At 48.9% G+C, this 26,650-nt stretch overlaps 8 protein-coding genes across 8 annotated transcripts; 3 read left to right on the top strand and 5 right to left on the bottom strand.

Moving 5' to 3' along the window:
* Position 1: 1 nt before the first annotated feature.
* On the bottom strand, positions 2-2,329 carry EPUS_04684 (uncharacterized protein; the record flags this gene model as incomplete). Its single annotated transcript, XM_007807621.1, has 1 exon — positions 2-2,329. The coding sequence occupies one exon, from the start codon at positions 2,327-2,329 to the stop codon at positions 2-4; it is 2,328 nt and encodes a 775-aa protein (XP_007805812.1).
* Positions 2,330-3,691: 1,362 nt separating this feature from the next.
* Positions 3,692-5,338, top strand: EPUS_04683 (uncharacterized protein; the record flags this gene model as incomplete). Its single annotated transcript, XM_007807620.1, has 5 exons — positions 3,692-3,885; positions 3,936-3,956; positions 4,012-4,029; positions 4,080-4,769; positions 4,828-5,338. 5 exons carry the CDS (start codon positions 3,692-3,694, stop codon positions 5,336-5,338), a joined length of 1,434 nt encoding a protein of 477 aa, XP_007805811.1.
* A 677-nt stretch (positions 5,339-6,015) lies between these two features.
* Positions 6,016-8,077, bottom strand: EPUS_04682 (uncharacterized protein; the record flags this gene model as incomplete). The annotated part of the gene is made up of 2 exons (XM_007807619.1): positions 6,016-7,860; positions 7,907-8,077. 2 exons carry the CDS (start codon positions 8,075-8,077, stop codon positions 6,016-6,018), a joined length of 2,016 nt encoding a protein of 671 aa, XP_007805810.1.
* Positions 8,078-9,581: 1,504 nt separating this feature from the next.
* On the top strand, positions 9,582-10,955 carry EPUS_04681 (uncharacterized protein; the record flags this gene model as incomplete). Its single annotated transcript, XM_007807618.1, has 1 exon — positions 9,582-10,955. One exon carries the CDS (start codon positions 9,582-9,584, stop codon positions 10,953-10,955), a length of 1,374 nt encoding a protein of 457 aa, XP_007805809.1.
* Positions 10,956-11,786: 831 nt separating this feature from the next.
* Positions 11,787-12,395, bottom strand: EPUS_04680 (uncharacterized protein; the record flags this gene model as incomplete). Its single annotated transcript, XM_007807617.1, has 1 exon — positions 11,787-12,395. The coding sequence occupies one exon, from the start codon at positions 12,393-12,395 to the stop codon at positions 11,787-11,789; it is 609 nt and encodes a 202-aa protein (XP_007805808.1).
* Positions 12,396-14,444: 2,049 nt separating this feature from the next.
* On the bottom strand, positions 14,445-16,646 carry EPUS_04679 (uncharacterized protein; the record flags this gene model as incomplete). The annotated part of the gene is made up of 1 exon (XM_007807616.1): positions 14,445-16,646. One exon carries the CDS (start codon positions 16,644-16,646, stop codon positions 14,445-14,447), a length of 2,202 nt encoding a protein of 733 aa, XP_007805807.1.
* Positions 16,647-21,427: 4,781 nt separating this feature from the next.
* On the top strand, positions 21,428-22,735 carry EPUS_04678 (uncharacterized protein; the record flags this gene model as incomplete). Its single annotated transcript, XM_007807615.1, has 5 exons — positions 21,428-21,611; positions 21,663-21,740; positions 21,797-21,919; positions 21,970-22,020; positions 22,080-22,735. The coding sequence occupies 5 exons, from the start codon at positions 21,428-21,430 to the stop codon at positions 22,733-22,735; spliced, it is 1,092 nt and encodes a 363-aa protein (XP_007805806.1).
* A 344-nt stretch (positions 22,736-23,079) lies between these two features.
* On the bottom strand, positions 23,080-23,510 carry EPUS_04677 (Vacuolar ATPase assembly integral membrane protein VMA21; the record flags this gene model as incomplete). Its single annotated transcript, XM_007807614.1, has 3 exons — positions 23,080-23,213; positions 23,266-23,357; positions 23,416-23,510. The coding sequence occupies 3 exons, from the start codon at positions 23,508-23,510 to the stop codon at positions 23,080-23,082; spliced, it is 321 nt and encodes a 106-aa protein (XP_007805805.1).
* Positions 23,511-26,650: the final 3,140 nt, after the last annotated feature.

Here is a 26,650-nt window from a genome sequence, read left to right as displayed (position 1 = left end):
CTCAATCACTCTCATCCTCCACGTCATCAACACCTCTCAACCAAGCACCTCTTGCGTCCACTGCTTCCTTTCGAACATCCCGTTTCGGGTCATCGAGCACTTTCATCAAGCCTTGCAGAACCTCTCTCTTAAGGGGAAGCAGCGGGTTGGTCCGCGAGCCGGATCCCTTGATACGACCAGGCATTAGAAACAAACAACGCACCGCCAATTGTCGCGCCTTTGGTGTATCTGGTTCAGATTCCTTGTAAGATCCTGACTTTGGGATTGAAGCCGTCTTCACAAGACGCCTCACCAGCGATGGGATGTGTCCACTTTCCTCTAGGGCCGAGGGGCTTCTTGCAGTCACAACCGCTAGCGTTTCGAGTGTTGCAATCTTCACTCTTTGGTCAGATAGATCGAGAGACTGAAGCAACAACGGAAGCAGTGTTGGCAGTTCTGGGACTACAATATCTGAAGGTATCGAGGCAATGACGCCGCTCAATGCAGTCAGATAATTCTCTTTCTCGTCACCTTGCGAGGACGATTTGAATCCAGCTGAGATCAAGGGGGCCAGTGTTTGGAACACCTTCTGCGGAGCCAAGAGACGTATTTGCGCTCCGTTGGTCTTCGACAGCACAGCGTCTGGAGCCAGAAGCCCGCCGAAGCTTGAAGCAGCGAATTTATTGACAGGTAAAGGGTGTTTAGATGAATCTAAAAGTGACAACAAATCTCTAAGAATCGCATTGGTATCGGGCGACAGTCGTAATATCAAGGCCTTCGAGAGCATAAAGATTGTTCGCACAATCCTTGAAATGCTTTGCTCTGAATCAGCCTGTCCATGATCGAGCTGTCCGCCACGAGCCAATCGCACTTTATTGTAGAAAGTGGTTAGCCAGCTTGTCGCAATGTCCAATGCCGAAGAAGGAAGATGTTTGTTGATGTAGAGGGCAAGCTGGCGTGATATCGCAAGGAACGCCACCGGCTCGATATCCGTATCTATGAGTGCAAGCAGGGAAGACAAAGTGACAGATATTTTTGCTGCTTCTAAGAGGGGCGCTTGGAGATCTCGTGGTATGGCTGCCAACAGCCATGTAGAAAGAATCCAGATGCTCTGGAGTGTGCTGCCGTTCGGAGCGCTAGATAGTCGTTCTAGACCTGATTGCAACGAGAACAAATCATACACATTTGCACTGGCAGTGACCTTTTTATCAAGTGATGCGTTCCTGACAATAAGGTTGCTGACCCTGCCTAGTACTTCCAGCACAGTGACATTATTCAGAGCCGTCAGGTTGTTTGACGCGGCAGCTGCCGTCGTAGCTCTTGAAACCAAACCAACCACAACACGATCATAATAACCTTCGAGGTTAGGATCATTTTGGAGACCTCTCCTCTCCATGATAAATAGCAGCGTTGACAATAGCGCACCAGTATACTTCGGTGAATCGACATTGTGGGTGTTCAATAGGACGTCGAGCTTGTTCAGGAGCCTCCTGACCAGGGTGTCAAAAACGTCCTTTTCGACGCTGACCTCGGCAAGCCCTTCCAAAGTGGTGTGGTAATCACCCCTAGCTTCTGCTTCCGAATCCGTGTCAGGTAATTGCGCCATGAAAGCTGGAAAAGTGATGTCCATGATTAGTCGAGATTTGTGTTTTGAGATCTCTGCTAGGCTTTGCATAGCAGTCTTTTTGAGATCATCGCGACTGTACGATTCTTCCCGGAGAATCACTTCATTCATGTGTTGGATAACCATGCCAATCTCGTTGTCTTGTAGTAAGTCAGAAATCAAAGCAAGTTTTTGCAAGCCCTGAGCTGCTGCAACACGGAATGACACTTCTTCTTTCACAGTACTCATCAGAGCTTGGCTGTAGATCTCCAGAAGGCTCTCGGAAAATGCCTCCAGAGGATTCTCTGAGTTTGCAAGAGCACGTTTCGAAGACCAGGTGCCGAACACCTCAATCGCGGAATCGAACAATTGGCCGAATACCTGAAGTAGTGCACGATGCTTTGCAACCTCTGAGCTGGACTGATATATCGTTGTTATCGGCGCGGCGACAGCCTTTGTTACGAGATTGAAGGACTCCGGGCTAGCAGATGATACAGACTTAAGGATGTCACCAGAAGCCTTGGCTTGTCTCTGTGCTGGTTCCTGCAAATGCTCGATACATTCTTTGGTGATAGGACGAAGATACTGTGCTAAAGGTGAGGCTGTTGAAGAGGTTTGAGTGCTTGTGGCGAGGCATGCGGCAATGGCTCGGAGAACTAGCAATGTCTCCTCGGCCAATTCCGGCTCTTGGGCACTTAGTACCTCGAATTTCAATGAATCCCAGAGAGTGATTGAGTACAGAGACATCGTGCTTGCATCGTATGCTTGCGCGCAGGCGAGAAGGGTCCTCAGAACATCTTTCTGCACTCATGTCAGCATCGGCAACTGTACATGTGGAAGAGCCATACTTTGACCACTAGAGAAGTTGAATCAAGCTTATCTAAAAGGTTAGGAATTGCGTATGGAGCCAAATGCTTCGTGGATGCAATGCAATCCCGTAGCCGATCTTTTAGATCTTGTGCAGTTATGCCATAAGGATCATTTGGAGGAGGTCGGAAGGTGATAGGGAAGTAGGCATATACTGAGTCAAATAACATCTCTGCATGATTTGAGATGTTCCATTCCAGCACGAGAACACGGCACATGGAGAAAACGAGCATCAAATTCCGGGGGTCTTTTTCGCCGTTAACGAGATCTGTTATACCAACTAATGACTCATCTCCCATCTTTTGCAACGCTGCATGAAATCAACACGAATTCGCAGAAAAAAGTAGGGAGTGACCAACCTCTACGATGATTAGCCATGAGCTCATTCAAAAGGTGGAAAACCTGATGCCGCCTTGACTGTGGCCTGTTGTGAAGATCATGAAAACGATCGAAGATTCTAAGCATTCAGTCAGATGCTCCCTTATGAGGAGTAGAAATCGGTTATCAGGAAGTACACAGCACGCACTCACGCTCTCATTACGGCCTGCGCCATTTCGTTGGTGAATCTGTCTAAGCTTTGTAATTTTGTGAGCCCCTCGATTGCTCCGCCATCTTCTATTCGATCACAAAAGAATTGACAAAGCACGTCGATCTGCTGGCGTGTAAGAACCTTGGGCGGCAATGCTGAGAGTACTGCAGTGAGGTACGATACTGCTCGGCCGCGAATTCTTGAGTCTTCATCATTTATGTATTCCCCAAGAGACTGTACGACATCCAAGAGAGTATTTTCTCGTGATTGCAATTCTAGAGACATGTGAGCAGATGGAGATTTCACAGAGAAGAGTCTCCACACGCACTCTGAGCGGTTCTTTCTGCGATATGAAATGCCTCTGCCTTTTCATGTTCAATGCAGAGCAGATAGTCGCGCACATCTGAAACAGCCATAACCGAACTAGGTAGCTTCTGCTAGAAGAACTTGGATAGGTCTGCACAGAACCAACACAGAGACGATAGAGGTGCAGTGGTCAAAATGACACATTTGCCGGCCAGACACTACCTTTGTATATCCTGGGCACGCACATAGGATTGCAAATTCCAACCATCTATCAAGAATGTATATCCTAGAACAAGTTGACAGAAGTGGATCACACAGTCGATTCTGCACTTCAACCGTGAGAGCGTCGGCCTGTTATCCTGGGCCCTTGATGTGCCGTGCCCAGGGTTTACGAGAGGCGAGATTTCATGGAATGCGCTGTTCTGTGTAATATACTTGGGCGTCGCTTTGGTCGCTTTGGTCGCTTTGGTCGCTTTGGTCGCTTTGGTCGCTTTGGTCTTTGGCTGTTAGAAGAGTTTGGTCTCGCTTCTATGATATGCGTCAAACCCTCCTATCATGTGTGTCATCGCCAGAAATTGATCGCCAAGCAATATTTTTCCATGTAAGCTAATTTAGCTTACAATCTCCCTACTAACTAAAATTTGCGGCCAGCAAAGTTGCAATCTACTCCAGGTAAACGAACATTTTCCTCAAAGTCTTCCCACATCTCGACCTGAACCATTCACAGCGCGATCACTAGCACAATGTGAGTGCACCCAGCTGTAACGAGACATACTTTAGCTGACCATTCCCAAGGTTTCAATTACGACGCACCGCTTTCCGTCTCCTCACATCCCAACCCAAGTCATTCCTCTCCAAGCCTCGCTCCTTTGCTACAACCACCTATTCAGTATTTAGATACTCTAGTAAGCCAGCATCAATTGCCTTTCAGCGAAGATGGGCGTCCAGTGAAGCCGAAGCCAAAGAGCAAGATGAGGAAGAGCCAGCTATTGTCCCGGAAGAACCCACGCCGGAGGAGCAAGTTGAGGACGCTATTCATTCCGAAAACGCCGCAGAACAATCTGGGTCAGAGGCTGCTGTTAATGAAGCCGCTGCATCGTCTGACGTAGAGCCTGCTCATCAATCAGGTGAGGGTATCCGAACTGATACCGCTCCGTCTGCCTCAATCCCTGGTGATGAATCAACCTCGAAAATCAACGCTGCTGCAGAGTCGATCAAAGAGGCGGTTTCCAACACAACAGCAAACGTAGTAGAGACTGTGCGCAATGCCGCTGGCATGGGAAGTGGTAGCGCAGGTTCTACCAGCGGTAGATCCGATTCTGCTGGGGGTCGGTCAGGCGGCGCGCTTGTCGAGCCAAAGTCAACCATCTACATTGGAAATTTGTTCTTTGATGTCACCGAGAACGATCTTATAAAGGAGTTGACTCGATTTGGCACAATCACAAAATGCCGTCTGATCCGTGATTCAAGAGGTCTTAGCAAAGGGTGCGTGCTCGCGCATCTGCCATGGTAGCAACATGTGCTAATCAATATTAATCTGCAGATTTGGATACGTCGACTTCGAAACCATCGCCTCCGCCACCAAAGCTATCGAGACCCTGAATCAGCAACTCTTCGAAGGGCGCCGCCTCGCCGTCCAATACGCCGCATATACGTCCCGCCAGCTGGACGGCGAGCGCACCGGCTTTAATCGCGCAGAACGACCACAAAAGCCTCTCAACCCACCTTCCAAAACCCTCTTTATCGGCAATATGTCCTTCGAAATGACCGACCGCGACCTTAACGCGCTCTTCAGAGGCATTAAGAACGTCATTGATGTACGCGTTGCCATTGATAGACGTACTGGTCAGCCAAGAGGTTTCGCCCACGCCGACTTCATCGATGTCAAGAGCGCAATGGAGGCGATGAAGGTGCTTGAGACGAAGGAGACATACGGCAGGAAGTTGAGGCTGGACTACTCGTATGGTCCAAGCAACTCGCCAAGGAATACGCTTGGGGCGGATCGGGAGAGAGGCCGTAGGAATGAAGAACGTGGTGAGCAGCAAGACAACTGAAGAAGTGTAAAGAAAGATTGACGTGGGATCTGACGGGCCTGGGCTTGTTGAGTCGATGCTCTTGGAGCGGAAGAAGAGTGCAATTTGTCCGTTCAGCATTCGCCAAACACATCAGCGTATCTTGATGGAAAGGGAAGATGAAAAGGTTGCTACCAACCCCACTGAAGAATTGTGGTTGCGCCCATGGGTTGTACTTACTTACCATCGACGTGGTGACGCTTTTCTTCACATGTCTGAACATCAAATTTCTCTTTCTCTCTTTTCCCTTTGTACAGCAGATGGCGTGCATGGTGGTGGTTGGTTCTTCTGGCTTGCCAGTTTCAAGCACTCGTAGTCATGTAATAGATAAGGGCCTGGTTTAGCATTGCGTGGAAGAAGAAAGAAACCAAGACAGAAAAGTCTCCATTCCTTCAACCCGATTTATGATGATGGTTATGTTCGTGCTTGATTGTAGCATCATCAATGCTGATCTGATGTGCGACTTTTTCAGACGCGGCTCGCTCTGTATGGTTATGGGCCGATGACGAAGATACATACGTAGCCGTGGCTAGTAGTAAATGGCAAGATCTGGGCCTTTTGGAGAGATATCCATCCGCATTGAACCCAGCACGTTTTCCTGCAACCAACAATGCAATCCCATCCCATCCCTGTTTCCAAGCCGATAAAACGCCCAACATCTAGAAATCAAACTCCTCTCTGAACCCGTCTAAACTCATTCCTGAGCCCACCCTCTCACTCAGATCTCTCCTGTTCATGCCCGTGAAAGCCCTCCTCAACGTATCATAGAGATTCGCGCTCTCATTCTGCTGGATTATCCGCTCTAGGGTCTCGTGGTCGATCGAGGAACCATGGCCGGTGCCTCCGTTCCCGGCCGGCCCTCCCGGTCGGCGGACATCGCCAACAATCTCCTTCGCTTGATCAAGCCCTTGTTCCTCCACCACCCTGTGCATGGAGAGCGCACCAAGGAGATGCTGCGCCGCTTCGGGGTAGCAGCCGATATTGATGCATGAGACGCCGAGGTTGTAGCGGGCACGGACGAAATTCGGGTTTATGGTTAGTGCTTTCTCGTAGGCGGCGATTGCGTCTTCGCTTCGACCTGAGTTTGCAAGGGTGGCGCCTAGCCTATTCCATAACAGATGGACCTGTCCTTCTCGGTTGACGACGCCGGTTTCTGTGGATGCTAATGCGGCATTGAAGCAGTCGACTGCCTTTTCGAAGTCATCGTCGCCGTATAAGAGGACTCCCAACCCGACTTGGACGTCTGGGTCCATGTGTTCTCCTGAAGGGGAGAGTTGGGCAGCGCGGATGAAGAGCTTGGTGACTCGTTCGTGGAGGAGGGCGCGGTCGGTGAAGCCGAGTTCGGTGGCTTCGGATACTTGGTCTGGGGGGTGAACTTGTGGGTATTTGACGCTAAGCCAACGTTCGAGGGTGCGGTAGGCCGTTGAGTCGTAGCCTTCATTTGTGTAGGAAACGGCCAGGCCCATGAGCGCGTCGAGGTTGTTGGGATCGAGGAGTAGGGCGCGTTCTAGAGCGCGAATGGCGGGGGATTCCTTTTCATTTTGGGCTTGGGCGGAGCCGAGGAGTGTCCAGGCTTCAATGTGGTCTGGGTTTTGCTGAACGGCAGCTTCAAACGCGAGAGCTGCAAGGGAGAGATTGCCGTGCTCGTTTAATATTTGAACACCCTGGTCGAAAGCACTTACTGAGGCGTTTGCATTTTCGAGAAATGGGTTTTGTGATTCAAACATATAATCTCCGAGGTGCGGATCTTGCTCTAATGGATTTGAATGCGTATTAAGTCCAAGGCTTGAGTCAAAGTTGTCCCACGCAGCAAAGTCCTCGTTTGAGAAAGCATTGCCAAACTCGGCCTCGTCGGCAGCCATTTGTCTGGATTCACGTTCAGCCTGTATCCCTTGCCATATACTTTCAAAATCACCATAGTGATCTGTCTCGGGCTGCACTGACCTGTCGAATTCGTTAAGCTCGGGCTCCATCGCTCGAATGGCTTCATCTGACAGAGCGTCCTGATCTTGGTGCAAGTTTTCCATTTCTGCGAATTGCGCTTCCCAACTTGAGTCATCCAGCTCGACCATTCGAGATTTGCCCTTTGTGTCTACTGTAGATGCTCTTTGCGGCTGCATATTCACAGCATTGTATGTGGGCATACCCATACCCATGCCCATGCCCATTCCCTCCATGTAACCCATACCCATTGGTCGTTGATATCCGTTCATAGCTGAGGAGCTGCGAGCCACTGGGCTTGCTGTCCTCTGCAAATCCGGCCGACTGTGCTGTTGAAAGCGCGCGAAGTCTGCGCTGCTAAATCCGTTTGCTTTCAGGCCGCCCATTGGTTGCTGTGCTGGAAATGCTCTTTCCATTCTAGCCTGTTCCCCTGGGTCAAATTCTGCTGCCCAACTAGGCGAGGGCGTTCGTTGCGTAGGAGAAAGCATAGGCGGCAGTTCCATTCGCATTCGTTCCATGGAAAAAGGTGGTGGAGCAGCTGGCGATAATAGGAAATCATTCATCTGACTATATTAGTTGACCATGTACCGCAATCACAGAAGAGCATACCTGATCTGAACCATTAGTGGCAGGCCTGGATCGCAGGCCTTCCTCCAAAGCCGCTGGACTTCTACCCACCAGCCCATCTCGCTGAAGTGTGTTGTCATGTTGAACGTGCTTTGTGAACTGCGTGAGAGGGTTGCCTGCAGTTGAGCACTCTGCTCCACCAAGGAAGGACATTGGGATGGAGGAAGTGCTAAGGTGAATGAAGATTGTGGATGTAATAAATCAACAGGTGTAGATCCCCGGATTAACATTATTTAAGTGTTATCATTCCCTGCGTTTTAGCCCAGGATGCGACCCAGCTACCACATTCGTCACTTGAACCGCGGTTGAAAAGCTACAGTCCACGTGATGCATTCAGTCAACTGATCTGAACTTGCCCAGATCATTCAACTAGTCGTCATTTCTAACTAGTTTAAGGTTTACAAAACTATCACCTTCTAGGGAGTGGATCAACACAATAGCAGCAAGACTATTAATATGTTCACCGGTTGGAAGGACTATGCAATCCTTTCAAAACGTGATTGAGGAAATTCAGACAATTCTTGATGGATACTAAGGCACGGATCAAGAAGTTGTTGCTGGGTTTTTCGGTCGTGGCTTCATCTATGTCTAGTAATAAATGCAGTTCGCCAAGTTACAAGAATAGATGGTCATCATCAGGATGCCACAGATTCAAAAGTCCAAACCACATATTTTTAAGTTGAATAAGTACCAGGGGCGCAGTAATGTTGTGGAGTGTTATGGTGAAGCAGAGACCATAATATAGGGCACCCATTTGTTGATCAACGTGGGCCTTGGATGTAGGCAGTGAAAATCTAAAGCATTCCTGTTGGTTGTCTTGTCTGACGGGACCCTCCGTTAACCACTATGACAGCTACAATCACTTCTATTCAGACGTACAAAATCACCACCAGGATCACTGTAACTACCACTTGATAGCCATTCACAACATATCGTAGAATTGCACGGTACTGAGAATGATTGTTTTGTTGAATTGATTGATAGCTCCACGTTGAGTTGCCGGTAACTCAACGGTTAGGTTCGGCTAAATCCCGGAACCTATACTACGTAGTGAAGAAATCGGTATCATCCTTTACCCAGTGCCGGTTTCATATGGCTGAAGATGTCAACGAACCGCAACTTCTAACACTTTTCCTCCAAACTACTACCAAAAGCAAAAGTATAGGGGACCTGAAACCAGCTCATCTTCAAACTGACTGGCCTACGTCACTGCCAAACTGCACTGGCCCAGTTGTGCCAGGACAACCTCCCTCCATACTACGTTGCAAGTCCATGGAATGTTACACAGACTTAAAACACGCTTCCACGTGGTGAAGTCGGGGGGTACTCTTCTCTAATACCACGTCATTCTATACTTACATTGAATTTGAGTTGACACAGGTATCTGTACTTTGATTCGTCTCCTACGTGGCCAAGCCTGTCATGCTGCACAAGTCAAACTCGCTCCCACGCGAGGTCGTTTCGTAACTGCTTGGCCATCATGACGTCTTGTCTTGCACCTCGTCACTTTATGGTCATGGCGAGTCTGAATATGTGTATATAGCTAGGCAAGATTTCTGCCTTTCAACTCCACAGTATTGAAACATCAAAGTCTCTTTTGTCATTTCACAACAGCAATTGTATATCTCCTTTCGACTTGGTGAGCCTCCTTAACACAATGACTGGTCCCAAGAAGAAAACTACCTGCAACGGTGCTAACAATAGCGCGAGCTTTACTACCTGGCTGATACCCTGGGCATTCCAGAACGACCCTGGAGATCCTGGCCGTGAGTTCGTCAAAAACTTTTTTCCCACTGCCACAGCAAACCCAACTGCTAAGGCGGTGAAGCTATGCAATCTTGCGTTAGAAGCCTGGACCAAGCGTCAAGGCAGAAAAGGAGGCGCACCACAAGCGAAGGTCTCTATTAAGAGGGCGGAGGAAGACATCAGCATTGGAAAATGCAACGTTCTATTCCGCTTGATCATGCCAGATAAGACGGTGTGGGCGGCGAGAGTCCGGAACTTATTGGCGGATGAGGACGTCACAATCCCACTACTGGAGAGCGAGGTTGCAACCATGAAGTACGTCAGATCCAGAACTCGAATACCAGTCCCTGAAGTCTATGCTTTTGACCTGGACAAGAACAATGTCCTCGGCACTCCGTATGTTTTTATGGAATATATCGACGGCCTGCCATATCCATACCCCTTCTCCGAAAGAAAGGTCATGACAGATAAAGACATTCGGAAGGTCCATGATGAATTGCTCAACATCACCACCCAACTCGCGGGTCTTACCTTCGACAAGATAGGTATGCTACAATTCGACAAAACTAAGCCTGACGGCGTAGTAATTGGTCCAATCATCGATTTCAAGTACCGAGTCTATGGACCTTTTACCACATCCAGAGACTACTACGCGGCCCGTACGAAACTCGTTCAGGACGATGAGGGAAGGAAGAAAATGCCAGCAGACGAGCTAGTAACGCCTCTACTCCAGACGCAAGCCGCTCCGCACGCAGCATGCGCGGAACTCTTGCGAGGCCCATTCCCCCTCAAGCACGCCGACATGCACTGGCAGAACATGCTCTTCAACTCCAGATGCGAGATCGTCGGCGTCATCGACTGGGAGCGGTCTCACACCGTCCCCCTCGAATCTGCCACCGTCCTTCCCTTCAACCTCGGCGAATACGCCGGCCGCGACTGGTCCGACCCCACGAACCACCGACTTATCCAGAAATACGAAGACATGGCCTTGAAATGTTTCCGTAGGAAGGCGCCCCAGTGCCCCGTGACCAAGACCTTCGGAACCCCACAGAGGAAGATCGCGAAATGCCTGGACAACTACAATTGCCCTATGACTCACCAGGCGCATGCTGCGGAGCTGAAGAAAATGATCGCCGCGGCTGCGTCTTCGGGTGCTGCAGAACCGAAGTCGCGATCCGCCCCTCCCACCACTGGGCGGGATGTCCCCACACAGGGTAGGCCCCGACCTCCGAGGAAAATGCCTTTACCAAGGCCGTGGAACATCCAAGAACGTAAAGAGAGATAATGTATGGGAAGAAAGAAAGGACATAGACTTGTGATTAGGGAGTAACGGTGTTGTTTGAGCTACAACCCTTGACTATAAAAGTCAGCTATTCTGTGGCAAGATTGAACCTGTCTGTAGTCCTGGGATTACCAGTTCACCAAATAAACCTTACACGGTTACCCTTCTCAAGGCAAGACAGATTAATTAAGGATTTAAAATCCTGCAATGGTGCGAACACATGCTTACGCTGGACTTTTCACGGGGAGAATTGTCGATGCTGAATCGATGTGTTCTTTTAGGACTCCCAGATGAGGTATGTCGAGTCGGGACGCGCATTGTCATGCCCAGGTGGTCTACCGGACCAAATCTAAGAGGGTGGTTTTTAAGATCAATCACAACTTGAGCTTAAAGAGTACTACTTACCATATACACAGACTACTTCCCATGAGAGACACTGTATGCGTTATGGACTCAAGCAGAAACCGAAGGGATAGAATGATTTTTTTCACAGGTTATACTTGCTATGTGCGTAACATGGGGTGGTCTTCCCCTATGAGACACCGCTATACTAGAAACAAGACAAAAGTCCCTACATGCCTATGCAGTCAGCAACTGGGAAGGGGCCAAACTTACCTGGATATTCGCGCTACCCCTGCAGCCCTAGCTTGAAGATTTCCTAACACAAACTCCTCCACCTAATCTCTGAGCGGCTACTGGGCAACCCGTCTGTGCACCTGTGCAGTCAGCAGCCCAAGGCAACGGGAACACTTACCTGAAGTATCCCTTCCGATCATTCACCGTACTGGAGCCGTTGGACCAAAAGGATCGCGGCCTCAGCGGACCATAAACCAACTAGCGTATGTCTGCCGTGAACCATCCCCACAAAGCGCCAACCCCACACGCCCAGAATGAAATGCCCATGGCAAGATCACTGCTGGTCGTTGACAATTGATCATCACCGTCTGGGCTTCTTCCATGAAGAGCATCTCTGACCCTCGAATCTGAGAACTCCATGCTGTCGATTGCACCATAGCCGCGTGGATCACCGCTACCGTCACTGCTGCTGGAAGCAGCGGCGCCATCTGACGATTCGTGACGGGCAGACGACACAGCATCCTCACGAAGAGTGTGTGGTCGAGGCCGGCTCCACAGCCGTCTCTGATACTCAATTCGCGCTAGACCCTGCTCGAGTTCGTAATCTGTGAGTTGAGAGTTGAAGCGTGCGTGGGAGTGTGGAGTATCGAGCTCACCTCGGCACATGGGACAGGTGGTTGGTTGGCGCTTGTTGAACTGTGTGCGGGCCCAGGCTTCGAGACAGCGGATGTGGAAGGTGTGTTGGCAGACTGCGTGGGTGGCACCAATGCCCTGGGGTGGGTATCCATCTAGGCAGATACTGCATGGTTCGATTTCCAAGGAGGGAACAACCCCGAATCTGATGGACGCGAATTCACTGCTATTCATCCTGCCAGCTCTCTAGTTCACCGATCATCAAAGCCTGAGGAGATTGTGCTCCATGAGGAAATATATGCTCTGGTCATAAAGGTCCATTTAAACAAAGGCATAAAAAACATAAAGAACAAAGAAATGCCAAGTATTCTTGCTTTTGGCATAAAGGGATGACATACCGTCTGCAGGATGGACAAGATGCTATGTGGTCGGTTGCTTTGTTTGCTTACAGCACAATGCTTTGGTGGCTGATACCCATACCCACCTGTTTAGCAAAGAGTGCCCTGTAATTGCGCAAGTTAAGATGGTCAATATAGCTGAATAGTGAATGCTATCTCAACATTCGATGGTTGACTCTCGCAAGGAACCAACACACACCTCCTTTGATACAGTACTAGTATCGATACACTTGTTCGTGTCTGTGGTCGTGATGAGTGGTGGCATTATTGTAATAGCAGCCAGATAATATGTAAATTGCGCTTTGCAGTGCGGGCGCTCCCGCAGCCACCTAGTAGTGCACGGAGAACATGGTAGGTCACATGGCCTACCAGTACGGGAGTTGGCGGAGGAAGATTTCTACATGACTTGGCGGACGTGCACCAATCCTTACCACCACAGATGTGAAATACCAGCACTACAAAATATTGATTCCGAGCCCCTTCCTTCGCACGAGTTAACAGTAAGTAAGGATTAGATCCCATCCGCATTTCCATCCGGCCTGGCTCACATCACAGGAGGACGACTATCTCGGAGGATCGTTGCAGTTGACGATACTTACTATACGGGAACGGAAGAACGTCAGTGCAGCGAAGACGCAAGACCCAAACTCAGAGCAATGAGTAGACCCATACCAAAACGAAGCCTGCCCAAGATCGGGGAGAAATACTGCAGTGCAAGATATGTGGCATAAGAGAGGTGAAAAGACCAAATCAATTACTAGTTCCTAATGACTTTATTCTTGACCGGATGTGATACTCAAAAGAACAACGAGGCCAGCTTGTTATCTCCTCCGTCTCTCATTCCAGCTTGTACGAGGACGGCATCTCATGTGGACAGAGACCATTCCTATCCATGGTGGACCGGGTTTTCGCTCCGTCACTGGCGGCTCCAATGGCCTCCATAGTATCCTTATTGCACTCATCAGTGCGTTTCGAGTTTCTCATAAAGAAGAGCGACAGTCATTGCCAAAGGTACTCCTCTTACATCCATGGGGGAAAACAGGGAAGTCACCACATGATCGCAATACATCAACTTCTTCTCAGAGTCCGTATATCAGCTCGGCTTCCATTGTGACATCACTGCGTTTTCACAAGGCGAGAACGTGGGATTCCACCCGGTCCCAGGGTCCTGTCCATAACCGGTTTGTCAGGATTGTGGTAGGCAAACGTGCATTTACTTCGCATGAAGGAGCTCGATGATGACAGATGAGCCTGCCCTTCCGCGATAGCTCTCTAGCACTCTAGCCCTTTAAATAGGTGACGTTTAGGCTGAATGTTCTGACGAGGGGGTGCAATCCTGAAAGATTCCGGTAAGAACTTTGACGTTCAATGACACGTTAGTAAGCAGAGTTTCCTTGTATCATTGTATCACCTATGCTCAAAAATATCTTGCCGCGACCTCTATATACTACTAGTAGTAGTAGGACATATCGTAGCAAGCCTGGGAATCTAGGAATTTCAAATAGAGAAAAGTTGCTAGATCCGAGCAAACACCAATTCTGCTGGTTTACCCCTTGTGCTTTCGGTTCTAGGTGGCGACCCTGCATTCAAAGATAGGCATGTCTGAACATTCGCTTGTTCCAGTCTGAGGCTGAACTGCTGGGCTTACAAGTAGGTTTTGGCAAACTACTTTCACATGGAGAACTACGAGCGTCAAGATTAGCTTAGACATCGAAATGTTGGATATGGGAAGAGTCACGGGAGCGTGGAGAATTGGGTAGGTGATCAGCAATCTCTGTCCGCCAGCAAGAAGGGCATATCCGCCCGCCATGGTAACTCAGGAGGCTGGTCGGCATAACCACTGACGGCGCGGTTTATAACTCGAGACAACTGGCTGGAGACCGAGTTATGGATCGAGCTGAGTCAGCGAACTGGCGCCGACATCGGGCGAAATCCCTGACGATGGTTGGACCGGTCTTGTTGCGGGTGAGTTTGGCGACCCAATAGTCGCCCTAAACCCGCTAGCCTGTTGTGCACGTATGATCTCTTCTTGACGTCGTATCCGCTCTGTCACTGATATCATCTTAGGTGGTGTAACTCGACCTGAGATTGAAGATCGACGCAAGGTTGTACTTGGGCTTGATTGTTGACTGAATCTGTCACTATCCCTCCAGCTTCCATCTCCACTTGTCCTTGAGCCTCGAGTCCTGTTAGCTGGAGCCCTGTCGGAGGTGGCCCAGGTTTTAGCGGCTTGTACAGCATCTTGGAATCTATCTTGGCGTAACTCATCTGCACCTCTCCATTGGCCTGCAGTGCCAGATGATGTCGGGCACCCAGCACACCCAGTGGACGCACTTGGAGACTGGACTACAGAGGTTCCTTTACTTCGGTTGAACGATAAGGGTTCAGCCGCTGCAATGGACGAAGTAGACGACGAGGGCCGAGGTGATACAAAGGACGCAGCTTCAGACTGAGCTGCAGAAGGTCGCTCCCTTCTCAAGGACGACAGAGACCTAGCTAATATAATGGAGACAGCTTCGGGTTGAGCTGCAGAAGGTTGCTCTCTTCTCAGGGAAGACTGTGTCCTAAGTGATGTAATGCGGGCAGTTTCGGATTGAGCTACAGAAGGCTGCTCTCTTTTCAGGGACGGTTGAGATCTAGTTAATGGAACGGAGGCAGCATCGGATCGAACTGTAGAAGGTCGCTGTCTTCTCAGGGATGATTGAGACTTAACCGATTCAATAGACGCTGCTTGAGGCTGGGCCGTAGTGGATTTCTTACTCTTCTTCTTCTTGGATGAGGAGGATCCTTTTATCGACGTTCTTATAGTCAGACTTCTGTAGGGTTCCGTAGTCTCACCAACCTGAGGTGCTTCCGGAAAATGAGGCAAATATGGTACGGGTCGGGTTTGCACTCTTTCTGCAGGTCTTGTTGCACGGCTAGCTGGAATTTCACCTGCGGGAGGTGTAACCTCGATTGCACGTCCAGCACCTCCCGACTGCGGTGCAGCTGCTGCTTGGAACCCAGCCCGAGAGGTGGATTTTTGTTTTTTTGCCATGGCCGAGCTAATTTGTCTTTCAGGCGCCGCTGTACCCCGAGATGGGTCTGCTTGAATTGTACCCACTTGAGCTTTCCCTGCTTGGGCTGTTCCTGCTCGAGCGGCACATCCTGGTGCAGTTGCGCCCTGATATAGTGGCACCACTTGCAGGCTGCGGGCAGATTGCGCTCTAACGATCTGTTGATCACCAATCGAATCATCCAGACTAGCATAGGGAGGTGTAGAACGTACTTCATAGGATTTTTGAGAAGGTTGGACCGCGCGAGATTTGTCTCGTTGACATCCTGCCCCAGGCGCAGTTTGGTCTCTAAATAAGCTGCTTCCAGGTCGCTCCAACCGAGGAGGAGTTATTAGAGAAATATCGGAAGGTCCCTTCGGAGGGTTAGCCATGGTTGCATTCCTAAGTGATTGACTGGGTATACTGTTAGATGGACGTCTAGGGTCGAGAGCAGGAGAGGGACATGAACGCGTTGGGCTGGGAGTGGGAGAAGTAAATCGCCGCCCTAGACATAGTAGTGACCCCAACCTAGGTCCACATTTCTGACATCGACTCCTTGCAGGTTGAGTTGTTGTAGATCGAGGTCTTCGAAGTGGCATTCCATCAGCCGCTGGCGGGGACAGCACTGCTTCACCTGGGTCTCTCTCGAGCAATGATATGCTTCTGGTCGAAGGAACTGATCGAATGCTCCTAGCTGCACTCGGTTGACTACCTCTAACAGTAACTTGCCGGCGACTGACTGCAGGGTCCAGTTGACGACCTACGGCAGGGTTCGATGGGTCAACCCCACCATAATCCATATGGCTTCTTCCAGCACGACCGAATTGACCTCCCCGATATGCGGCCTTTCCCACGGATGGTGCTTTTCTTCCAGATGGTGCTTTTTCTCTGGGTCGCCCTGTTCTTCTGGACGGAGCGTCCCCTCCTCTGAACGACAATTCTCCTCTGGATTTTGATCCTCCTGTGAGTCTGAGGAGGCCATCGCCTCCTGCTCCTGCTCTAGCAGGAGGTAGACCGCCTTCCATAAGCTGATCCGGCTGGATCTCGACCATTATCTCTCTGAATCCAGCTTGGAACAATTGACCACTTTTAGAGACCTCTTCACGTGATTTGACCACCAGACATCGTGTAGAATTGAATAACAAGCATTGGCTGGACTGGTATTCATGTGTCCTGTAGGTTAACAGACTACCATAAAGCATTATTGCGCTTTTCACACAGGGATGGAGCCATACCCATATAATAAGGAAAAATACTGATACTTATAGCGTCATGCCAGTTGGATTTCCGGTACCGTCTAATGTACTTAAGCCTCTACCACGGGGTAAGAATAGTTAAGCCTTTGCCAGAATGAGTAGTGATGTGAAGCAGTAGTCGCAAGTTGTTTTCGATGTGTTTGACACTAAGATATTCTAACTCCTAATTCGAGCTGCGAGTAGATCGCGCCAAATTTGACCACAGCTTCAAACCGTAGTCCCTCTTCATTGAGAGGTATCCCAATGACTGAGAATGATGATCAGAAAACTGAATAATCGAGGAGTCGGACATGCAACCAACCGGCCATAATTTCTCGACATCCAAGGCGCGGTGAATGAATCTTTGCTAGATTTTACAACTCTAGAGTCTGTAGTTCGACCTTTCTGTTGGCGGCATCCTGATAGTAACGAGCAACAATTTTCGCAGCTTGGCGGACTGCGAGCACCACGGTAAAATAGGTGATGCAAAGACCAGTGGCACAATGATCGGCCTTCAAGTTCAGGGTAAAGGCGAAATCTTGGCATCATGAACAAAGCCCTAAACCACTAACCGCATTTGATCCCTCCTGCCTGCGAAATTTATGGTTGCAAGTTGGATGTTAGACGACCATTTAGTAGCATTACAAACTCGGCACGATCTCAGTCAGAATCCCGAAGTAGGACACTCTCCAGCTCTCCTACTCCTTCCGCGAACACAACAGTCAAGATGGTCGTCGAACAAGGTCACCGATGTAAGTTTGCCTACGTCTATAGAGCGCGCATCCATCAGTTCTGGTCACTGCTAACAGCTTTGTTTTCATCAGTATACGTCAAGTAAGTCTCATCTACTGCGGAAAACTATAGGACACCCTCATAAGATTTGCGAGCGAATAATATTGATTTTGAGGGAATATGCTGATGGAACAATCATTGTAGGGGAAAGCACCTGTTAGTTCCATGTTATCTGTTACAACCTTTACAACTACTCACTCCACAAGATCCTACCAACGAGGAAAACGCAACACAAACCCCAGCTGCTCACTTTTGAAGATCGAGGGCGTCGATGATCCAAAAGCTGCTTCGTAAGCTCTTCCCGCATGCTCCACGAATCGTCAAAGATCAATCCATCGTTCCTAACCACGATCGACGAAATGGAAATGCTAACATACTACACGCCCCAGCTTCTATCTTGGCAAGAAAGTGGCCTTCATCTACCGCGCATCGAAAGAGAGACAGGGCTCGAAGATCAGAGTCATCTGGGGCAAAGTGACAAGACCACATGGAAACTCAGGGGTTGTGAGAGCAAAATTCAGACACAATCTGCCACCGAAGAGTTTTGGAGCTAGTGTGAGGGTGATGTTGTATCCATGCTCGATCTAGGAGAAGCTGGTAGTGATCAGACATTTGGGAGGATCTCAGCGCGAAGGAGGTGCTGGGTAGTGCTGCATAGGCGATGGCAGCGCTTCAGCTCTTGGGTGACTGAAAATGGCTTAGGCCTCATGGCACCACTGATGGTCGAGGCGCGCCTCTGCTGCTCATTTTACAGCGATCAATCTGCTTTTGCCTATTTGTGCAGATCCCAATTTCACACCACATTTCGTGGTCAAGGACATACCAGGAGCTCCGTACATGCTCTTCTCGTCACCATCATCTGCCAGCATACCTCTCCTTTTCATTGTGCACACCCATAGCCTTTCCTGCCTAAACCGCTTTCTCGAAACACCCTTTTGCCCAGATCCAGTCATCTCAATTTAAAATGGGTTGCTTATCAGCTTTCCTTTTGCAGGAGATCATGGCTAGTCTTATCCAGGCTATAGATGTGGCTCTTCCCTTTGAAGGTCCCAGGCCTTGCACGATCGTCAAGACCACCAAACGCACTTTTTTGGGGAGAGCAAATCTCTTCTGATGAAATTATTTTGAAAGATACATACCTGAAGCAATAACCACAGCTGACAAAGACCGGGAATGATGACGAAAAGGATGAGGCAGGACTTTGTTGAGAAGCCAGGTTGTGTTGTTGGTATTGTCGATGCGTCTTGCCCCTTACCAATCACGTAGCCTTAGTACTGATACTATGAACCTAAGCTTCTGCAGATGTACACATGCATGCAATTGACATAAGTAGCCTTTCCTGCCGTGTTTACACTTCATGAGATCATATGCAGTCTGCCGCCTCTAAGAGTGCAGTGGCACAACCTACAATGACTTGCTGTTTTCAATGGAAGCCACATAATTTGGTCGTACATCATTTCATGCCAGCTTAGACGCATCTTGAGGTGGCTCTGCAGATTTTTTGTGAGAATCTCGAGAGTTTCTTCAAACATTTCCACTGCAAGCAGAGAAGATAGATTTTATGACGCTTCAGGCTGCGAGTACTGGATTGGAGAGGCCACCCTACCTTGACAAGCCCTTGACAAGCCATTTCTGACATCCAAGCTGTGCAGATCACAGATTCCAATGCCCTGCCACGGTCTTATGCAATTATCTTAGGTTAGAGAATTAGTTATTCATTACTGGGTGAGCCGTATAGCCTTCAGCAATTCTTGGAATGATTCCCAGTATACACTGGTGCCCCCCCGTGTATGATTGATTTCATTGGGGATATTCCTGAGTATGAACAAGGAGAGCTGCAGTAACTGACAAGGTCATAATAGAGGAGAATGGTGGTAGTGCTAGAACAGAAAGTAGTGACTTGATTTAGATGATTGGCCTAGATGTCTGAATGAGGGAGAGACTGAAGCCGTTAATGCCAATGACTATAACTCCAGTGAGCAGCTTATCATTCGAAGAGATGGTTCATATGAAATAAAGGCCCAATGCCGCCACTGGAGTATCTGAAAAACATCCAAATATAGTAGCCAGATGCTTGATAGCATTATGCCATGGCATGTCACCAAATGTCCAAACTTGAACATAGTACTTCCTATCTTAAATGACAGCAAGGTATGTCAGTGTTGCTGAAAGAGTGGTGGTGATCCAATTAAGGACAGAATATGTCAAAGAGAGCATTATCCTTGTTGCGGATGTGAAAACCTCTCAACACTTCAAGTAAAGAGAAGTCCGGGGGGAACGCTGAAGAGGCAAACAGACAAGTATCTGAGATGCTTCTCATCGTGCTTCTGATAGATATCAAAGAGTCAGGAGGCCCCTAGTAATGAGATCTCCATGCTTAGGAACCGACTTATTTCTCACCCTTCAAATTTCATTAGACTCAACAGGTTATGAGTTCAGTAATGTCCATGTGTGGCAGTTTCCACATCCTGGCTTCGAGCAGACTGTGTGTAGGCCGTCTCGTAGCCACACAAGCTGTAATGACCTCATCAAGGAATGGATGACTTGTTTGTGTCTGTGTGGCAAAGCAAATCAGATCTGGGGCCATCAATTTGATTTGACCTCATACATGAACATACATAATTCAGCGTATTCAGGCCAGACCAACGGACACTTCACATATTGCATAGCTTCATTGATGTCTGGGTAGGTACTTTGAAACATAGAATGATACGCTGAAAACGATCAGGATCTCCAATCATGACCCTCTGGACATTCTTGCTACGTAGTACACGGGCTGAAAACGATCAGGATCTCCAATCGCGACCCTGTGGACATTTTTGCTACATAGTACACGGTTTGAGAACGGCGCTAGTCCTATGTTAGCAAGAACAGGGTTTAAAATAGGACTAAAGCTATCCCTGCTCTCATCATCTGGGCGAAGACCCTGAAGCGGACCAAGATAATTTCTTGCTTACGTTTCAAGTTTTCGCTTGACAATGCTGGCCAGGGCTTAATGGCAACTGTGAACCAAGAAATGTTGAAGTATAAGAAACACAATCACTTGACAAGTCAGCTAACATGCTCTTTAATGTGCTGAGTAAGGTAACCATAAACGTAAAATGTTTCAAATAGTGATGACATGCTTACTTGGCCGATAAGGTCAAAGTGGATCTGGGGGTAAATAGTCGAAGCACAAGGGCCACGTACTCTAAGGTGCTGGGTGGGCCAACCCGCCCAAATCACTGGACCCTAGCTTGTGTACTCCGCAGATCTACTACGTACTGCAAGCTGATGTGGGTGCACTGTTCTGTGCTAATTCTGTAAGCCTTGTCTCCCGCTGTCTGGCTTCGTTTACTATGGCGCGGGCGGCAGGGTTTACGGGTTCAAAAAATGCCATCTCCAGTCGAAATATGCCCTGCAGGAGCTAGCGAACGCTTTAATGTGTTGGGGTCTCGGCATGGAAAGGTTCTCGTTTGGCTTCCCATTCGTCCTTTGTTCCCAAACCTCATGCATCTTGCGTGTCTTATTTTTCTACCGTATCTCTGGGTCCTGCAGATCGAATTTTCATCTGTCCGGCCTGCCGTTCGTTATATCTATTCTTCTCACACCTTTAATGAAACACCTTTCCGCCATTGATCAATCCGGGGGCATAAAGATTACAGTCCAAGCTCCATTGATTGCTGCAGGTTCACAGTCACAATCTGACTCCAAACTTCAGATACTCCTTCTTTCATTCTCATAGTGGTCTCCAAGGCATATCTCACTGCTGTGAAAACCCATCTATCTGCCTCGTTCCACCCCACAATTTGCGCAGAGCACACAGGATGACCGACAGCAACATGACAGAGACACGGCCACGCCCAAAGTCTGTGCTGAGCTTTGAATCCAAGAGATCCAGACGAAGCAGTGGTTCTAGCCCGAAACTGGAATTGACAGAATCCCACAAGGACAAGAAGAGACTCTATACCAAAGCAGACCCGTCTATGGCCATGAATGAGGCTCAACCTGGTGAGTTCCTTGCTCACCAGCTCATTTCAGCGCTGCACTGACCTCTGGTAGCTGCTGTTGCTTTGGAAGAATCGAACCTCGACAATATTCGCAAAATTACATGGAAGGATGCTCAAGGAAATGTTATTGGTTTGTCAGAACTTGTCCTACTGTGAAATTAAGAGACTCACCACCTTTTGTCACAGCTGACCCGGACCTATCGAATCCTACCCGCAGTCGCATGGAGCGTCCTCTAGATACTATTCGCTCTTTCGAAGCTGCAGTTGAAGGCACATACAATTCCAGGAGATCTATTCCCAGCAGACCGGGTATGCCGTTGTCTCAAGATCGAGGAAGATCAATGCTAAATGTTGCGCAGTATCTCAGGCGACATATAACGTAGCCAGCCGGCGAAGCAGCTATTTTGGAGGTATGCTACATTTGAAACACTTTGCAAATATCCAAGGATTATCTGACTGCTAATTGCAGGCAACGGCGGCAATAAAAATGGTCGTTCGCAACAACCGGGCGGTTACTATCAGAATGGGCGTAGCTATGGGCCAAGACCAGAGAGCGTTGCCGAGGACTACTACGAAGGCCAAGATCCACGACACAGCTATCCACCTCGCCCTATGCGACACGGATCTTCACACATGATGTCGGCCTCAAGTCCGGAGAACATCTATCCTTCACATGGCCACCAACCGTCTTATGACACATTCACCACGGGCGAGGGCAGCTATGGTACCGATACCAGAGGCAATTCTACAGATCCTAGCTCTCAAAACAGTTCCGTGGACCGCTTTCCCACAAAACCAGAGGAATACCCAAGTGACAACAACCAGGCTATTGGCTACTCCAATGGTCCATACTCTCCTGTTTCCCCAGTCTACAGCAGCGAACATTCTTTCTGGAAAGGTGCGAATGGACGTCCGCAAGCTCCGTATGGGGGAACCGAGTACATGAATGGAGGTGGCAGCAATCATCAAACTCAAAAACCGGCTGTGCTTCGAAAGGAGGCACTTTCACCTCCGTCAGCGCCCATCAAGCTCGATACTGGATCTGATGCTGGCTCTCGCCCGACTCCGCCGAAGCGCCAGAGTTGGTTGAAGCGTCGTTTTAGCAGGAAGGGGAGATCTCCATGAACTGGATCGGTCTAAAACAGGGCCGACGACTTGGAATCGGCGTTCTTCGATTGCACTCGAAAGTTGGGCGCAGGCGTTCCGGATTAGCGAGCCGCGAGATGGCCTTCATGTTGAGCTTCACGAGTGGCGTGTCTTGGAGGGACAATGGCATGAATAATGCATGATGAGCGGATCACACATGGCATTTTGTACGTGGCTGGCAAAGCTTGCTGCCGATGCATTTTACGTTTCGAGATGGCTAATATTGAAAGCTGCTTGGGTTGAAGGTCGCAATCTCTGGTATCGAGATGTTGTCACATTGGAGCATGGACAATGAGTAGACCTTGAAGAAGCAAGTAAGCTGTTCATTGAGCCTTTTTCGCTTTCTGCTCCGCCTCCATTTTCTCGCTTTGATCTTCCTTCATCGCAACAATCACGTAGGCTATCAACACGACATTGGCCATAAAAGCCGCCAACCCTCCTGCGTAAGTGGCATTGCCTGTACAGCATTTTAATCAGGTTTAGTTCCGCTAGTAGTGATCTTGATCTACCTCTGAAGAATAAGTCGACCGTAGCGAAATAGGTACCGATCGGCACTACTACCATTCCCAGCGTAAAGCCCAAGAGCTTGTAGACAACCAGTCTGTGGACGAATATCAGTGCGACCTCCGACAACGTCTGGATCTGAAGAAGATGCTCACGCAGGCACAGCTGGTGCAATGTCCGATTTGGCTGAGCTGCCCGCGTCCCTCTCCAGTGGAGTCTTCTCCTGCGAGGTAATTCGCCGAGATGTCATTTTCGCACGCAGTGAATTGCTGCAATCCTCTGGGCAAGGTGGGCAGCTTCGAGAGGTATCAAGAGTTATCCGAGGGAGGAGAAGCAGGGGTGGGCAAGGTGTGATTGATGGCAGCACTTTTTGTCAGATTTTATTATCGTTCCGGTCTAACAACTCTGTAGCATGTCTGGGGGGGCAGCAGCTCGAATTCAGAGATTTCTCAATCCCAATAGACGTGGAAGCTAATATGTAAATTCATGTCACACTTTGTAATATGAGACTGATGACCGCCCGTGATGTTGAATTTGTAGGGAGCTGGATATCCACTTCGTGAGTCAAGCAAAGTAAAACCTGCTTTCACTAGTTGTAGATAAAGTATATTTAAATATACTTAAAATATGGTGTACATTTAAATTCTTACAGCTCTTCTCAGTCAGATCCTTGCTTTCAGTGCTACAAGGCATCCGCGAAATGGTTGGCTACTTACATGAATATCAGATCGAAAGTACTCGTCCAAGGATGAACCTGTATTTCATGACCTGTTGAAGAGATGTTTGTACTTGTTGAAAGAGGTAATGCGCCAAGCTGCTAGTACAGTACTACTACAGTATTGATATTGGCGATTGTTCCGTCGAAGACTTCTTTGTCCCTGATTTGGCCCGCGTTGGCCCGGCGCTCAGGTTGATATTCGTCTTCACCCGTTTCAAGTCTCTAAATCTATCGTTCTGAGTGCTTTTTTGGTCGAGGATTTCCCTACGGATCGACTATAATTCCCTCCGCAACCCCTGACTCACGCAAAAGGAATGACAGCAGCATATGCTAGCATTCGCTTTGGTCCCATTATTCGATATAATCTGGTCTCATCTTATCGTAACCTAGATGGCCCGCCATAGTATAACGGCTACGTTTACTGGTTCAGGAAACCAGGGTTTACAACTCGGACAGAATTCTTACAAGTGATTGTTAACACTCACTTCTCCCTGGGCTTGCTCAAATGTCTCACGTTCCTTCTCTAATTGGCCTTGACCAGTATACATACAGATTGTCCAGCTTGTTGAGGGTCTTGATCTTCCGTGGCAATTTGCGATATCAAAAATGATCACATACAATCCCGGGATGCGGCACCGCGTCTTTGCTATTGCTGCGGCTCATCATGTGCCTAATATCCGTCTCGACTCAAAAGTTCATTGAGCCTGCAGTTGAATGTGCCGGAGAATTGGTTAATATGTGTTGGAAGCTGGCGTATTTCGATTGCTTCGCGCCTGGGCCCTTCACGTTTCCCATCTCTTGCAACCTTCCCACACAGCGACATCTGTTTTTTCGCTGGCTGGGATTCCACAGAGAAGGCTTGATAATACCTGAATATGGATCCCATTAATCTAGTCGGCTTTGCCTTTGCCGCCATCACTCTTTTTCAGCGCAGGTCTTCAGCGGCTGCGTCCTGGGTTATTCCACAATTTCTGATCTTCGAGCCGCAGGAAAAGACGCCGTTACCCAGGTCGTCTTATTGAAATATCAGCAAACACGATTTCTAGTCTGGGGTCAGAGTTTAGACATCTATGGCCCTGGCATCATCTCAGACCGAGTGTCAGATCCGGTACGAGAGACTATCATCGCCACAGTTGTCCAGATACGGGCCTTGGTAGGTGATGCCGAGTAGATCGTTGCACGCTACGGATTAGAGAGATCTGGAGATACCACCCTAGTAGAGCCCTAGATTTGAGCTCGTGAGGTCGATAGAGAAGCAAACTTCGCCCAGAAGGTTCAGACGAGCTGTTCTATTGCACGCCGTATGCGCTGGGCTATTCATGATCATGCGCGATTTGCCAATCTAGTCAGCCAGCTCACGATCTTGAACGACGTTCTTTATCAGTTTTGCCCCGTCAATGAACGCCTATCTCTTCCTACTGCAGTCACCGCTGAGACATTTGCTCGGACATTCACGGAAGAAGAACATGAAGGAGTGCGGTTGTTGCAGAGGGCAGCTGTCGGAGCGGAACGCCCTTTTCTTCAAGATGTGGGAAACAGGACAACAGCTTTTCTGGCTGGCAGCGACCGAGAAGCCGCCAAATCTTTGACATTCGGACCGGCGAGGCGTCCTCAACTAGATAAGAGTCTGTGCATTGACGTTCATCAGCTCTGACGCCGTTCTAACCTTTCAAATGACATTCGCAAACGAAGAACATGGGCACAATTACCGTCCACTAGCCGTGGCGGCGGTCTGTATCTTAACACACTGATTGAATGGCGTACATTCAACCCTCTGAATGTCACGAGTGTTTCAAATCCGAATTGCAATTTCGCATCGAGGCACTAGCCAGAATGCTACAGCAGGAGCCGCGAGCGCAACTTGATTGTCGTGGATACTTAGAAGATAATGAGAGGCCGAGATACGGGCTTGTGTATCAAATTCCCTCGTGGGCACGAACAACAGCACGCCCGCGTCCCCCAGAAATTGTATCAATTTTTGACAAAGGAGAAACCATACCCGTACCTTGGACAACACTTCGAACTTGCCCCGTCCTTGGCTGAGTGTGTATACGATTTCCTCAGTAGTGGATTGCTCCATCAAAGTACAAATTCGCATAACATCCTCTTCTTCAGAGAAACCGATACTGGGATACCCCCAGAGCGATCGACCCCGGCCTCTCACAAAGACCCATATTTTACTGGCTTTGCTTTATCTCGCCCAGATGACCAGACAGCCTCGGAACCGCAGGGCGCAGTCGAGCCCGAAGTCGACATACATCGCCATCTGGACGTGCAAAGTGACGCTGGCGTGTCTGTTGCTCGATTCCATGTATCCTACGACATTACAGTCTTGACACAGTGCTGCTGGAGATTGGATATGGATGCAGCTCCGCGACCTGCATCGAGAAGGAGTCCGGCTTCGCCTTCAGGGATTGGCTTTTGAACATGTGTGTACCGCAACTTGGGCCATCAATGGGGGAGAGATATATGACAGCCATTCGGAAATGTCTGACGGGGCGTTTTGACGGCGTGCATAAGTAGTTAAATCATGAGCGCAATGAGCAAGATTACTTACATCTCGAACTTGCAGCGCAGCTAGTACTGGGAGGTTGAAAAGATACTCCGAGACTGTAGGGTGTGACAAGTCAACAGCAAGCATATTAGCATACTTATCAGCATATCAGCATATT

The sequence above is a fragment of the Endocarpon pusillum genome (genome assembly GCF_000464535.1).
Source record: "Endocarpon pusillum Z07020 unplaced genomic scaffold scaffold7164, whole genome shotgun sequence".
NCBI classification, from domain to species: Eukaryota; Fungi; Ascomycota; class Eurotiomycetes; order Verrucariales; family Verrucariaceae; genus Endocarpon; species Endocarpon pusillum.
Note: the sequence above shows the minus strand (reverse complement) of the source record. Positions and strands in the feature narration are given on the sequence as shown.